We start from the raw sequence: 14571 nt of genomic DNA, 5'->3' as shown, positions 1-14571 counted from the left end.
TTCCAGCTGTCTGACTTGGTTAAGCTGCTTTCACATGCTGTTTCTTTTTGTTTTTACAGCCGTTCTTAATTTTTAAAAATACTTTTAACAGTCTAATCCCTCAGCACCACATTGCTGCATAATAATAATGAGCAAATGTGCTTGAAAAACACCAGTTGTGCTGTCTTCTTCTTGTTGCAGAAGACAGAATTGATGTTAATTAGCAGAAGTACACAAGAACGTCAGCATTAAATAACACGTCAGAATATTTTTCTACTCTTTTCAGCAGCTACAACTAAGACTAATTACTTTATATAGACTTTGTTTATGGTATTCTCATGATTTTACAGTTACATATGCTTAATCATTGTGTATGTAGTTTGAATAGACAACCTTATACAGAATACAATAATCCTTATAACACTTACTGCACACGGTGTACAATTATAATTATTTAAATCAGCAGCTTCATATCTGCCATATCATTGAGGATTCTAGCTTAGCTGTGTTTGTATTACATTGATAAAACACTTTGAGCATCCCCCAGCAGCTAGAAGCCTGTCGGATAATTGTGTTCAAACACAGTTATTTATGCTTGGAGCATTTTTTTTCTAATGAATCCACATGCAATTATTATGTACTTGTCAACATTCGGATTCAAACGGTTCTATGATTTACTTTGTGAATAATGAATAAGTGTTTATTTGAACAGTGAGGTAACTCACTGTAATATCTTTTTAAACAAGACCGGCTGATCATTGCTATGTTGTGTGTCATTAATACTTTGTTTAGAATCCCCCCCCCCCTCCCGAATGATTTTAATTGTTATGAGCATATGCTTGTTTTTTTATTTTCTATCCAAGTTCAGTAATTTGTTTGCAAGCACAAAGAAACACAGTAGTGCTGCACTATAACACACACATTGAAGGAAACGCTAAAGCACATTGAAGCCGTGCAAATCAAACAGCAACAGAGGCCGTGGGTTTATGAGGTGTACATGAGCAGCTGGAACTGATGAAATGACTGTCACTTTATTGGCTGTGAGGTAAATCAATAATAGTACTCAAGGATTCATTTCAAATTGAGTTGATAGGCAACAAAAAGCAATAAGGTCTAAGTTGATGGAGGCACCCTGAAAACACTTTTATAAGCCTGTGAGAGTCATCTTGAAGGGAATATGGAGTTAGGTGAGGGGAGAGTTTTTGAGGACTTCATGTTTTGCAAATTCTCAACTCCACTTCTCTTTTTATTAAATGTGTGTTGGCTGTCTAAACAATATCAAATCTCATATAGTTTGTTTTATTTAAACTGCTGTTGAGCAATTTACTGCATCTGCAAGCCACTTTACAGCACAAAAGGGTGGGTTTCAAAGTGGTTTGCAGGAACAGCTTGAAAAGGAAGACTCAGGGCGGTCTAATCGCTGCAAAAGGGAAAGAAACTTGGTTTGCCTATAGTGGGTCTGACTGAAACTAACTTGCCTTGTCTAAGATAAAAGTCCTGTCTGTGGGATCCTGATGCAAGCGGTCTATTGAGTGTTTAGTTCTTTAAACATAGCACTGATTTCTCTGATCTGTAGATTCCTTCTTTTTTTTTTTTACTGTCCCCCCCACTGCCTTGATATACTCAAGGTCCAAGTAAATCAGATAATTACAAAGAAAAACGTTCTCTTCATCCCTAATGTTAAACAGCGTGAAGCAGAAATAAATTGGCATGTGTTTTTTTGGGGGGGTTTTTTCCAGCGCTGGTTGTGGATTGAGAAGCTGAAGTGTCGGTGAGTAATGAGGCCAGCAGGCGAGACTGATTGGCATTCCTGATAAACATAAATGACTTCCACTGTGAAAACTGGCCAGAAGCAGGTTGGCTGTAGCCGTGGGTGGTTTCATGTGTTCTCAGCAAGTTCATATTTGAGGTTTTTGCTCATTTTTTTGCCCTGCCATTCATTTGGTAGCGCACTCATTTATCAAGTAAGTCAAAAATAGAATTTGAATTCCGTGGTGCTGCTTGTCCTGCTTTACAGCAGTGGAGATAAATAAACACATCTATTATGGGGAATACCCTTTGAAGAGCCATAGATGAAAGAAGCCAAATTACTAGAAATATAAAGAGCGATTTTTAATTAAAACTCCTGTTGAATTTTTTATTAACCTATATTTTACTGCACATCTAAGCTTTAGGGCTGTATTTCTGTATTGGAGACTTCGTTTTAGTTAGCCACTGACAGACACTATAATTTTCCCCAGCAGCTTGTGTCACTTTCATCAAACCAGTCATCATGCATAGCCTTGGGCATGGACAAATGACCTGGAACTGACAAGAAAAATTCCATTTCATCCAGAAGTTAACACTGAAACCCTGGCTCACCTCAGGACTTATAATATAGCCCAAAGAAACTACCCGTTTCACTGCGGTTTTTAATCACATGGTGATGTATTATGTGGAGGGAACTGTTTAAGGTTAGGGCCATTAAAGTACTATATATTTCCATTCCCTTTTGTGATGTATAAATTATTTCCTTATATGTATTACTTTTATGCTCAGGATGAGAGGACAGTTGATCTGTGCTCCCACTTCATGGTTAGGGTAAGGAGTAGTTACAACAGTAACTGAATTATGTCTTTTTTTCCCCTTTTTTGTTGGTTTACTTATACAACTTTGGTGACTTCTTACCTTCTACCTTCCTATTATAAAATACAAGACACGGCCTTCCAGTGCTTTCATGGATTTGTTGTACTATATTGTGTTTCTTGTATTCTTGTGTGATTTACAGCCTCGACAGTCTTGAGCAACTGTTACAGCACGATCCCCCTGCTGGGATTAATAAAGCTTTTGTGGTTTTGTTTCTGATAACATGCTTGTTAAAGACTCTGCTCACCCAGGAACACTCTCCGGAGAGCAGTGAATGCAGTGAATGAAGTGTTATGTCTTCTCGAAAAACCTCAAGTCGGATAAAGATCTCAGACAGACAGAAAAATCAGCAGCATTGTATTAAAAAAATCTTAACACTGAACTGTTACAGTGTTGTTACTTTTTTTTGCAATGTCTATGTATGATGTCACATTATTTCAGACAGCCTGACCACTCACAGAGCTACTGTAACATTTAAAAATGGAGGTGAATTTTTGCATTATGGATTCCTTTTAACTTTGAGAGACTACTAGAGTCAATTTTCCTTGAAGTAGTATTAACTAGCCTTCTCTAATTTGTCATTCTAATTAACCTGCCATTCTGCACATGAACCATAAAGTTTGAATGGAATTTTAATGAAGCCAAGAGTACAGTGAAGCTACTGAAGTGTCAGGACAGGTGGATGAATAATTTGGTACAATGTGAGTCTTGTTTGCATAGGTTAGGCCATCAGTCATATTGATAATGATGGTGAGCCTGTTCTTACCAAGTGAGGTGCTAAAAACTAGGATTGCAACAACAAATGCTAAAAATTCAAATGGATAGATACATCTTTTAGCCATTTTGCTGTAGAGTATATTATGGACACTAGTGAACTTACGAGGTACAAAAGGTGAGGCAGCAGCACCATGTTGGAGAATGCTTTGAAAAAAGTCTGGCTGCTCCAGCTCACAACTTAAGAGGACGTAAGGGCTTTGGCTTGTTTACCTTGTATCTCACTGTCTGAGCCTCCAGCAATGTTTCTGTCTAATCAGAACTCACGCAATTATGCAACCAATTTTCAGCCTTAATTTCAGTAGATTAACACAAGCGTTGAGAAAAAAGAAAAATGGCCTGAGATGCGCCCCCTCTTAACACACGTCCCTAAATTTAATGGCTACGTGCTTGTTGAGCAGCTGTTTGTTATTTACCATTTTATCAAACACGAGAGTGGAAATTTACACTTCAGTTTGATAAGTAAATAGGCTACCATGGAAATTAAGGTTTTCATAATGTGTCTCAAAAAGCAAAAATCTATTGTAGGAATATTAAAGAATATGGCTTGGCAGGAAACAGCATTTTACTACTAAATTAAAGCAGTAATGCAAAAATAAATTCAAAAATGACAAATGAGCTGGTAGATGAAGAGGCAGAGGTCTTGTGAAGGAGCAGAAATCCATGCATACTGCAAGCTTAATGACTGCACAGCCACTCAAGAATGCTCTCCGGGACTTACATGGACATGTTTCCTTGCCAACAATCAATACTTCATGACTGTAACATCTGAGGATTAGCTACAAGATGCAAACCCCTGAAAAACTTCAAAAACAGAAAGACCAGGTTGCAAAGGCATATTTAAGGAACCTGTAGAATTTTTGAACAAAGTTTTATGCGCTCATGAAACAAACATCAGCCTTGGGGAAAAAATGATAGTAAGAGCAAATTATTGGAGAGAAAAGGGAGCTAACCATAACAAGCTCATCTGTTAAAAGTAATGGCAGAGCATCGTTAGGGTTGGATGTCTTTGATGGATGTCTATAGATTGAGAGTTCAGGCTATCTTTTTCTAGATTTCCATAAATTATTAGATAATATGACTTTGTTTGCTGGGTTGGCATCTGATCTAGGTGCTTCCTGGTGCTTTGGAACTGTCCAACTGTGAGGAGGCCCCAGAAAAGACCTGAAAAGGCTGGAGAGATTATCTCTCCTAACCACCTTCCAGAATGTTTGACTGACCTTTCTGAAGTATTGGAAGAGGTGTCAGGAGAGAGAGCGGTCTAGTGATGTTCGCTTAGACTTAGTAAAATGCCTTAGTAAGGTATTGGACCAGCAGAATAATTCATTGTATTGATATTGATTGGTATTGATTCTGTAAGCCTCTAATACTCTACTGGAGGGTTGGAACAGTATTATTCCACTAGATATTCCCTCATTTAGTGTTTTAATGATGTTGGAAAGTACTGTCTGTACAAAATCTCCTATATGTGAAGAGTGGGATTAGGATTTAGTGACCACAAAGGCCATTATTCAGTTCTGAATAATATACAGTGGTTGTTGGCTAAGGCTTAGGACCAGCTTAGAGTAGGTTGTCTACTAATCGGAAGGTTGGTGGTTTTGGTGGCTGCTCCACTATGCATGCCGCAATATTGTTGGGCAAGATACTAAACCCTGAGTTGCTACTGTGTTCATCGGAGTGTAAAAGTTAGCAAGACAGCATGCAGATAACGAAAAAAGTCCTTCTGTGAATGGGTGTATGAGACGTGTGGCATGAAGCGCATTGAGGAGAAAAGCTGTGTGTAAGAACCGATCCATTCTTCATACTCATCAAACCTCATCAATGAAGGCATGATCGTCCTGGAAGGGACCACTTCCATCAAGATAATCTGATCACTCTGAACAAATTGAGTTCAGTTTTAATTTGTTTAATTTGTCATCACTTTGTTCATCTTTTTGTATCAATGCTAATCTGCTCAATTCAGTGAGCCTCAATTAGTAGCTGTTACTTTATTTTTCAAATGAATATGCAGAAACCTGTGCAAACATTAGGATGTGGACTGGAGGACAGAGTCCCCCGCCCCGAAAAAAATTGTCCATAAAGCTCATATGCAAACTTTATGTAAATCTGTGGCCTTCTTTCTGTCTGCCTCACTTAAGTTATGTTGCCTTGCATCTCTGCCCCCCTCTCTCCCACCTTCTTGCCGCTCCCTCTGACTCCCTGGAGTGAGGCTGGGTTAGGGCTGTGCCCAGGGCAGCAGGCTGTTTTAATAAGACATACTGCCATGGAAAGGTATAGATCAGAGGAGAAAACAGCGCTCTGGGCTAATGCACAGCAAGTCAAGGCAGAGAGGAAAGTAAGAGGGAGAACGTCAGGGGAAGAGAGAGAGCTAGAAAGAGGTAGATTGAAGGGAAGACATAATGCCTAGGGTCCTGTGAAAGAATAGATGGCTTTGTGTCTTTGAAAGAGCACAAAACAAATAGCAGGAGAGGTGAAGGAGTGATGATAAGGTCTAAAATGATGAACTCAGCAGGAGGGCTTATATAAGGGTGGTGATGGGAAGGATTTGAGAGATCTGTGGTATCTGTGAAGTGTCTCGAGGCATGTGGTTAACGGAGATCAGTAGTTTGGTGAGAAATAAAGATGAAAAAGGTGCCTTAAAGAGATGCGGGTCTCTGAATTTAAGCCGAAGCCCAACTGTGAAAACAAAGTGTGTCACAAAGCAAAATAAAGTCCTGTCAATCTCCTTGGCATCTGATTTAATAACCATTTTGCCTTTTTTACTCATTCAAGCCGCGATATTCGGCAATTAGCATTTCATATACAAAAGTAGACCTTTAAAAAGATGTCAAACAAAGTCAAACTAAAATAATGACTCATGATGGGGAGGGAAAATCAGCATCTTTTTATTTATCACCATGATTTCCATGAAGGAGTCCATTTCTACCCTTGTTAGTATGCCAATGGTTTTTAACAAGGAGACAAAAGCTGTTGAGGGGGCGTTCGGCTATGCCTTTCTAAAAATGTCTGAAACCGCTCTCCCAAGCACGTTCTGAATTAAAGCCATTGTGATGGTAATTTTGTCACCTCTAATGGACAATTAGATATGCTAGCAGATAGAAAGCACTCTGCATAACAATCTCTGGGTTCTAATTACCTCACCAAATGGCGTGGTTGCTCATGTGCCTATGGATCACTAAACCAATAAGACAGGGGAGCGGAGATAGACTGAAGGTGAAAGGGGGCAGTAGCTGTATTAAACGTATCCTTCCCTGGCCGCCTAAAATTAAGAATTAAAAAAAAATCAAGGTGAAGTATTAATTAGCAGCTGAAATTGTTAACACCATGAATTATTAAGTTGAATTGTTAAGCATGCATAATGGAGAAAAAGTTTAATATTGGTGAATATCTGTTAAATTGATTAGTAGCTACATGAATGGAAGAAATAGTAAGGCAAGGCAAGGCAAGTTTATTTGTATAGCACAATTCAACAACAAAGTGATTCAAAGTGCTTTACAGAGACATTAGAAACAAGAACAAATAAAAAGCATGATTTAAAATTGATTAAAACAAGCAAATAAACTAACTAGCTAATTAACAAACAAACAAACAAACAAAACAGTATATAAAATCAAAACAGATAAAATCAGAACAGTAGATAAAATCAGTAGTTAAATGTAAGTTTTGAAATTTAAGCTTAAAGTGTGGATTTGGTGCTTTATTCAAATGCAGCTGAGAACAGGTGAGTCTTCAACCTGGATTTAAATAAACTGAGTGTTTCAGCTGATCTGAGGCTTTCTGGGAGTTTGTTCCAGATATAAGGAGCATAAAAGCTGAATGCAGCTTCTCCGTGTCTGGTTCTGACTCTGGGAACTGATAAAAGACCGGATCCAGATGACCTGAGGGATCTGGATGGTTCATACTGGGTCAGGAGGTCATTGATGTATTTTGGTCCTAAACCATTCAGAGCTTTATAGGCCAGCATTAGAACTTTAAAGTCTATCCTCTGACGGACAGGCAGCCAGTGTAAAGACCTCAGAGCTGGACTGATGTGGTCCACTTTTTTGGTCTTAGTGAGGACTCGAGCAGCAGAGTTCTGAATGAGCTGTAGTTGTCTGACTGATTTTTTAGGTAGACCTGTAAAGATGCTGTTACAGTAATCAAGCCTACTAAAGATGAATGCATGGACTAGTTTTTCCAGGTCCTGTTGAGACATCAGATCTTTTATCCTTGATATATTCTTGAGGTGATAGTAAGCTGACTTTGTTATTGTCTTAATGTGTTTTTCTAAGTTTAGGTCTGCATCCATCACTACACCCAAATTTCTCGCCTGGTTTGTGGTTTTTAGATGTATAGATTGAAGTTCTCTGGTGACCTGTAATCGTTTTTCTTTGGCGCCAAAGACTATTACTTCAGTTTTGTTTTTGTTTAGCTGGAGAAAATTGTGGCACAATCAGTCATTCATTTCCTCAATGCATTTACCAAGAGCCTGTACAGGGCCTCGGTCTCCTGGTGACATTGTGATATATATTTGTGTGTCATCTGCATAGCTGTGATAGTTTATTTTGTTGTTGTTTATAATCTGTGCCAGTGGGAGCAGTTTAAACAATTTAAGATCAACTTCAAATGGAAAAAAAATGTAATTTTAAGTGTAAACTTATTTCAATAATACATTTGAAAATTCTAGATAAAAAAGGTCTAAAAAATATTTTAAAAAAGTAAAAAGTTCTGATTCATACTATAATACATACAGTGGGCGTGTCTACACTGGGGAAAGCACCAATCAGGACTGAGCAATATTTGAATTAAAATCTGATGCTGTGTTAATTAAATCTGACCAAAGTTTAGCGGTAAATAAGGTGAGGTAAAGAAATAAAAGCTGCTCTTTAGTACTTGTCACTAAGAATGTTTTATCACACTGTAATGACTGAAACTGTACCAAATAGACATTTTAAGTCTTGTTTCAAATGAACTAATGTTAAAATGCAAGTAGTTGGTGGTTTGTGAAAGTTAAAAATAAGGCAGCTTGCATTCTTCAATAAAATGCATACATTCACACTGGATTTTAATCCTGTAACAATCACATTGCGAAACAAAGGCCTGATGCCAGACAGTTTATTATTGAGGACGGAGCTCTTCATTTGGCCACATATAGCAGAAAAACATAACAAGGCACAGTCTGACAAATTGTTGGCATCAGAATTGCGATCACAGTCATGACACAGACAATTGGGCAGCCCTGCTCTCTCTGCTTTTGCTGCACATCTTTGCTCTGCTTTGCTTTGCTTTTATTTTTGATTGCACCACTAAGCATTCGTGCCATTAAGTGACCTGTTAATAATTGTTATACTGGTTGATTACAAAAAACGAATTTATTTTTGGCTGCTGATGGAACTCAAACAAGTCTAATTCAATATCCCTTTGATATTAAAAATCTAATAAGTGGAAGCATCCTCTGAAGTTTAATTATGTTGTCAGTGTCCCTGACAGGTAACAACTCCATTAACACAAAAAAATGAAGGCTGCTGACTATCATGTCTGCTTTTACTTAATTTTTAGAAGGGAAATATTTTTTTGAACCCACACTTTTAATTTGCAGAACTGGTGACAGAATATAGTTTCTGGCTTTATCAATATGTCTGCAATTTTCTTAATTTCTTACCAATGTCTAACTTTTTTCTTCTTGTCTTCTGTCTCATCATCCAGGTAATGAGCTGCTGTACCGCAATCAGGACGGCGACGTCGTCAAGTTCAACGTCGACACCAACGAGCAAACCATCTTAGTGCATAACAAGAAATTTGTAAGTCTTTTCGTCTTACAATCAAAGCACTGAAGGGCTGAGCATGATTGCCTATGAGTTCGATTCAAACATTTCCAATAGTGTCAACAAATCAAAGAACCTAAAGCTTTTTTGTGTGTTTTTTCCCCACAAATGATCCATTTTCAGAGTGAAATGTGAGCTGCATATTTAACACTTGGTGAAATGTCAAAATGGAGATGTAGCATCAGTGTCACAGCAGCTTGGGTGACAACACGCAACATTATGTCTGCCATCAAATCACCAAGCCCTAGTGCAAAGACTAATGCAGCTCCCATTTGCTTTAGGAACCAAGCAATCTGTCAAACGCAGTCAGTTAAGGACCAGTTTAATGAAAAACTGCCATGCGTGATCGGAGGTCTCTTCTTTTTATTGTATGCATTTTTTTTCTTCTTCTAACATCCTTCTTTTGATTCCTAGGAAATGTACAAAGCCAGCAAGTATGAGGTCTCTCCTGACCTGAAGCATGTGCTGCTGGCCTACAATGTTGCACCGGTGAGCATCTCATTTGTTTGCTTGTTTTTTGAATTAGCAACCTGACAGCCAAATATGTCAGCCACCGCTACTGAGGGGTGGGGTGTAGGCCTGCAATGAAGCATAGGCAGTGGGGGGGGTGGAGGGAGGAGAAAGTAATCATGGCGGGGTGTGAAGGCCTGTCGCACGTCGCTGCCTGTCAGCGAGGGTGGCGGGGGCTAGCTAAGCCAAGCAGAACTGTACTGAGGGAGGCACAAACAAACCCCTCGGTGCTACACGGCCTCGCGGACAGCGAGATGAGATCAACAGCAGCACCATCATATGCATCAAAGCATTTTAGCTCCTGATACAGGTGGATCAAATATATTGATCCATTTAGTTAGATGATAGTTGCCTGTTTACTACTGCGTCACCACTTAGTCACTGTAGAGAGAACTGGTTCCTGTTGTTAGTTTATGGAGGATGCTGGCAGAAACACTGTATAACCTTGTGTTATTGCCTGAGATGAATTGAAGATATTACAGCACACTCGAGTGTGGTGGAATGTACGTGTTTGCATTTATTATTCAACTAGACCGCCATCACCTTGATAGATGACAGTCATTCCTGCTATATGCTCATCGTAGCACAGTCGGCACACATTCATGCACTATGAGATGCGGTATGGTTCATGTTTTTATTAAATACCCCACTTGTATTATAAAACATGGACAAACGCTCTTCCTGAAGATGTGTCTCTACTGGGTGATGTTCCTGGATACATAATGTCTGACTGTTGAGTGCCTACTGTAACAAAAACTGTCATTTAAAAAGTAAAAGGTTAGGATTTCAAAGACACGCCATAGCCGTCGTTAATCTGGTCGACATAAGTGTGGTTTGATCTGCCGATTAAATCCAAAATCAGCTGGTTTAAATTAAGTCGATCTATCCTTCAGGGTTATGTCGTTGTGGTCCTTTTCACCATTTCTAGTGCAGCTGCTATTTTTTGATCACTCCCTGGAAGTCACAGGTCAGGTCGTTTGGACCAAATGTCCACCCTCCAGTGCCTCGGGGCTTTACAGTAGCGCTTTACACTGACAGTCAGACCTTGGGGGACAAATTCAAGTAACAACCTTGCTCCTGGTTGCACTCCTGATCTCATGCACTGCCTTCAGGCTTTGGACAGTGAGGACTTGACTTGAAACTCCTGCTTGGTGTCTTGGTACACAGCTCTCATTACCAGCAATGATCTTCGACATGAAAGTCAGGCCAATTCGACACAGAAGTTAATGTTCTCGCTCTGGGCAAATTTGAGCTCCATGGTGAAATCCCAAACTCTGAGCGCGAGTGGTCAGAATGGGACTTCCAGCCAGCAATCTAAAAATAGCAACAGTGCTGGAAGTGGCCCAGAGGTGCACAATGTCACACATGTACTGTTTTCTGACAGCACGCACGTAGAGAAATAAGTCTATTGCAACAACAGAATGGTAAATTGGGCTCCATATTGACTATTCTGACTTCACAGCAGTCTGAAGAATCCTTTGTCTGTTTTTTTCCCCCTCCTCAAACTGCACCGAGTATCAGAGTATCAGAGTATCATATCAGAGTATCAGAGTATCATTTCTGGCCGGATGCGGCCAGAAATGTGTGACTGAATTGCAGCCTTACTGAGGTGTCACAGTGTATTGACCCAGTGTTGAGTACACAACATCACTGCAGCAAGATAAGACATTAAACCCTTGAATTTCCAGGGGATGGTGGGTTACTGTCAGCCTTTGGTACTGATATGAATAAAATACTGTCATATTGATATGGAGCATTGTGGCTTTGGGATGAGGCCATTCTTCTTTTTCTTCTTCTTCTTTTTTAATTTAGAAGGAAACTTGAGATTTTATGGCAGCACTTCACAGTATTTCCTCAAAATTACCTGCTTAACAAGGATTCTTTTCATTTTGAAGTTCAAAGGATTAATTATCATCAGTCCTAATGCAGTTTTTGTTTTCTTTACTTTCAAAGAAGATACTGTTGTACCTAATATAAGTAAACAGGGCAATTATGATGTCTTAATTGATTCTGCTATGAGAACAAAGAATTGGCAAGAATTAAAATGTCAAGGTTAAATATCCTACATCTCATTCCAGGTGTACCAGTATTCCTACACGGCCTTCTACATCATCTGCAGTCTGGAAACACCGTAAGTACACATCAGGGCTGAGTCACTCCATTAAAATTGTTTTTCTCATATTATCTCACCTGACCTTTCTGCCTGTGAAAATGTGAAAGAAACTCATTTACACCTGTTTTGCCAACTACCTCCCACAAAGCACCTCTGACATCAACCACACTGTTTACTTCCAAACCTGCACTTGTGCAGTCTGCGAAGCGAAACGGTGCTATCAGATAATCCGCAGCCTCAAATCGCAGCTGTAGTCAGCCGCAGCCACAACATAGGCAGATGTTTATCCTCATTCACCCTGTCCTGAGTTAGCCCTTTGACGACAGACCTCGACTTAAGAAGCGCTCAAAAACAGAAGGTAAATTACCAGAGCAAGGATTAGATTCAGCACACACCTGTCAAAATGAACTACAGTTCACAGAAGAAAGTTACACTAATAGCACTGCCTTGTTTTGAAAATGAGCCTTTTTCTGCAATGTCAAGAGATCTTGAAGATCTCTCGTCCTTCAACGTTAAGCTGTTAAAAATGTTTCTGTGTGTTCTCTGCTTTTTATTATAACTAGAAACGTGACAGAGGAAAACCAATTAAACCTTATTTCTTAACATTTACTTAGGTAGTCTTGGTAGGGATACACACAGGGATCACAATCGTACTGTTTGCTGTTCTAAAACATATTTCATCATGTTACTTAGTCGCTGCCAAAAGAAAGTATCTTCTTGTACCACTCTTTACATTTCTTTTGCATTATTCTGCAACATGGCCTCTGATGCATTGTCACGTAATTACCAGTTAACAGTATAAACCTCAGGCTACAGTTTCACAGACTGACACAAATCTCTATCCTAATGAGACCACGCACAAGATCTTTCTGCTGCTGTTTAAGTATTAATTCAAAGACGACAGCAAAGTTGGTGAAAACCATCCCAAAGTGCACTTCACAGCAATTTTCACAGTGATTCTGCTGGAGAAACAGGTGCACGCAGAATTCAAGGTTACAGAGCTACAAACCTGCTCATCACTGCTTTTTTTACCCATTAAAAATGAAACGTCGGCAGTTTGGATGCGGTTGGCATGCCCTAAGTTTTTGGGTTCCTGTTTCTTGCTACCAGTGTTGTATCTTTGCAGGTCCAGTGGATAGTTGTTTCTTGGCTGGGCATAGTTAGCACTATACCCTCTGTGTTTCCAGATCACCATGTACGCTCAACAGGAACTGACGCTCATTGTGGCACAAATGTGTATAAAAATTTGAGGTACATTCGCTCCCTGGTATTCGCGAGGGTTAGGGACCACTTCACTGAAAACGCTATAACTGCATATTTTAATTTTAATGAAAAAAGCAAATATTTTAGATGTGCTCTATGAAAAAAATCAGCATATAGGCAAATTTTCCGCAAATAATTTGAAGTTACGTTCCACAGTAAAATCCGTGAATACTGAACCGCGAATAGGCGGCTGTTCACTGTATTTGATTATTTTGTCATATCCACCTGTAATGCAATTAATTGAAGACCATTAGAAGAATGCGATGTGAAAACAAGACACACAGGAAATCCAGTTTGGAAGCATCAGTTTACCAGCTGATGAATGTAACTGTGAGCAAACCCACGCAGGTACACTGAGCAGGTTCAAACCTAGAACCTTGTTGCCATTCAGTGACAGAAAAGAGCAAAACTACTGCCAGTCTAGCTAAAAAGCCTCCCCTGCCAAGTCATATTAGAGGCGTTTTTGTGCTGTGACTATCCACCTTACTTATTTCCCTTTTGAATTACTTCCACACCAGGTCACAGTATGACAGCACTGTCAGCAGCTCTCCTGCTTAAACCTATTTAAATGCTGCCACCCAGTGGTGCTGCGTCAAAAAACACCTGCGCTGGTGTCCTCATTCATTCTGCGCTCCAGACAAAGACACAGAGGCAGTGGCACCTCTAATTCTGCAGCCTGCACTGCGCAGCACTTTTCCCAATAAGGAGAGGTGACACTGTTATAGAGTGGGGGTATTTATGGATACACTTAAAGCTTTGTTCTCAGATGTTGTACACTTGTTCCTCTGCCGCCGGATCACTGGGAGCAGACAGTCATTGTGTTTATGTGCCTTCACGTTTGTCTGATAGTGGGGTTTTTTTCACCTGTCTGTGCGCCCCAGGGAAACGTGGAACCTGAACCCTCCAGAGGTGCGAAACGCTCAGCTTCAGTATGCAGGCTGGGGACCCCAGGATCAGCAACTGGTACGAGCTGCATGAATCCCCTCTTTCATATCTGCTTTCAAACTAATTAATTTTTCATTCAGTTTCAGTAAAAAAAAAAAAAAAAAAAGGAAAAAAACTAAACATAAATAAAAAAAATCTGGAAAGATCCATCTGAGAGGTTTAGAAACTTGCCCTTGGTGTAAAAAAAGTGCAGAAAACCCAACTTTGCAGCACACAGACGGAAATATAAGTTAAGTTTTCACAACCTGTGTCCTTCGCTGCCTGTTTTTAATTTTAATAGGTGATAGAATTAATTATATTTGAAGGTGCTTCAGCCAGAGGGACCTATATATTTCACAACCCAATGGGAGGAGTTACAGTGAGTGAGTGGAATTCTGGCTTCTTTTTGTGCCCTTGGTTTAAACCTGCTTTAATCAATTGTTGTGGCCACCTGAGTGCAGCGAGCTGCAAACCCAACACTGGCAGATCATTATTTTTTAAATAACAAGCATATGGCAAATATTAGCTTAGATAAATTAGCGAATGCAGAGTGGCACGCTGTGTAATAAATGCTCACAA

General features: G+C 39.6%; 1 protein-coding gene across 7 annotated transcripts in view; it reads left to right on the top strand.

Annotated features, from left to right (window-relative positions):
* The window catches only part of dpp6a (dipeptidyl-peptidase 6a), a 267275-nt gene that overhangs the window by 222184 nt on the left and 30520 nt on the right, over positions 1-14571 (top strand). For all 7 annotated transcript variants that reach the window (XM_082546447.1, XM_082546449.1, XM_082546444.1 and 4 more), the window contains 4 exons: positions 9064-9158; positions 9597-9671; positions 11771-11823; positions 13950-14031. In XM_082546447.1, the coding sequence (XP_082402573.1) occupies positions 9064-9158; positions 9597-9671; positions 11771-11823; positions 13950-14031 (305 nt within the window). The remainder of the gene's footprint in view (positions 1-9063; positions 9159-9596; positions 9672-11770; positions 11824-13949; positions 14032-14571) is intronic.

This window comes from Aulonocara stuartgranti (genome assembly GCF_965226115.1).
Source record: "Aulonocara stuartgranti genome assembly, chromosome: 9".
Classification (NCBI taxonomy): Eukaryota; Metazoa; Chordata; class Actinopteri; order Cichliformes; family Cichlidae; genus Aulonocara; species Aulonocara stuartgranti.
Note: the sequence above shows the minus strand (reverse complement) of the source record. Positions and strands in the feature narration are given on the sequence as shown.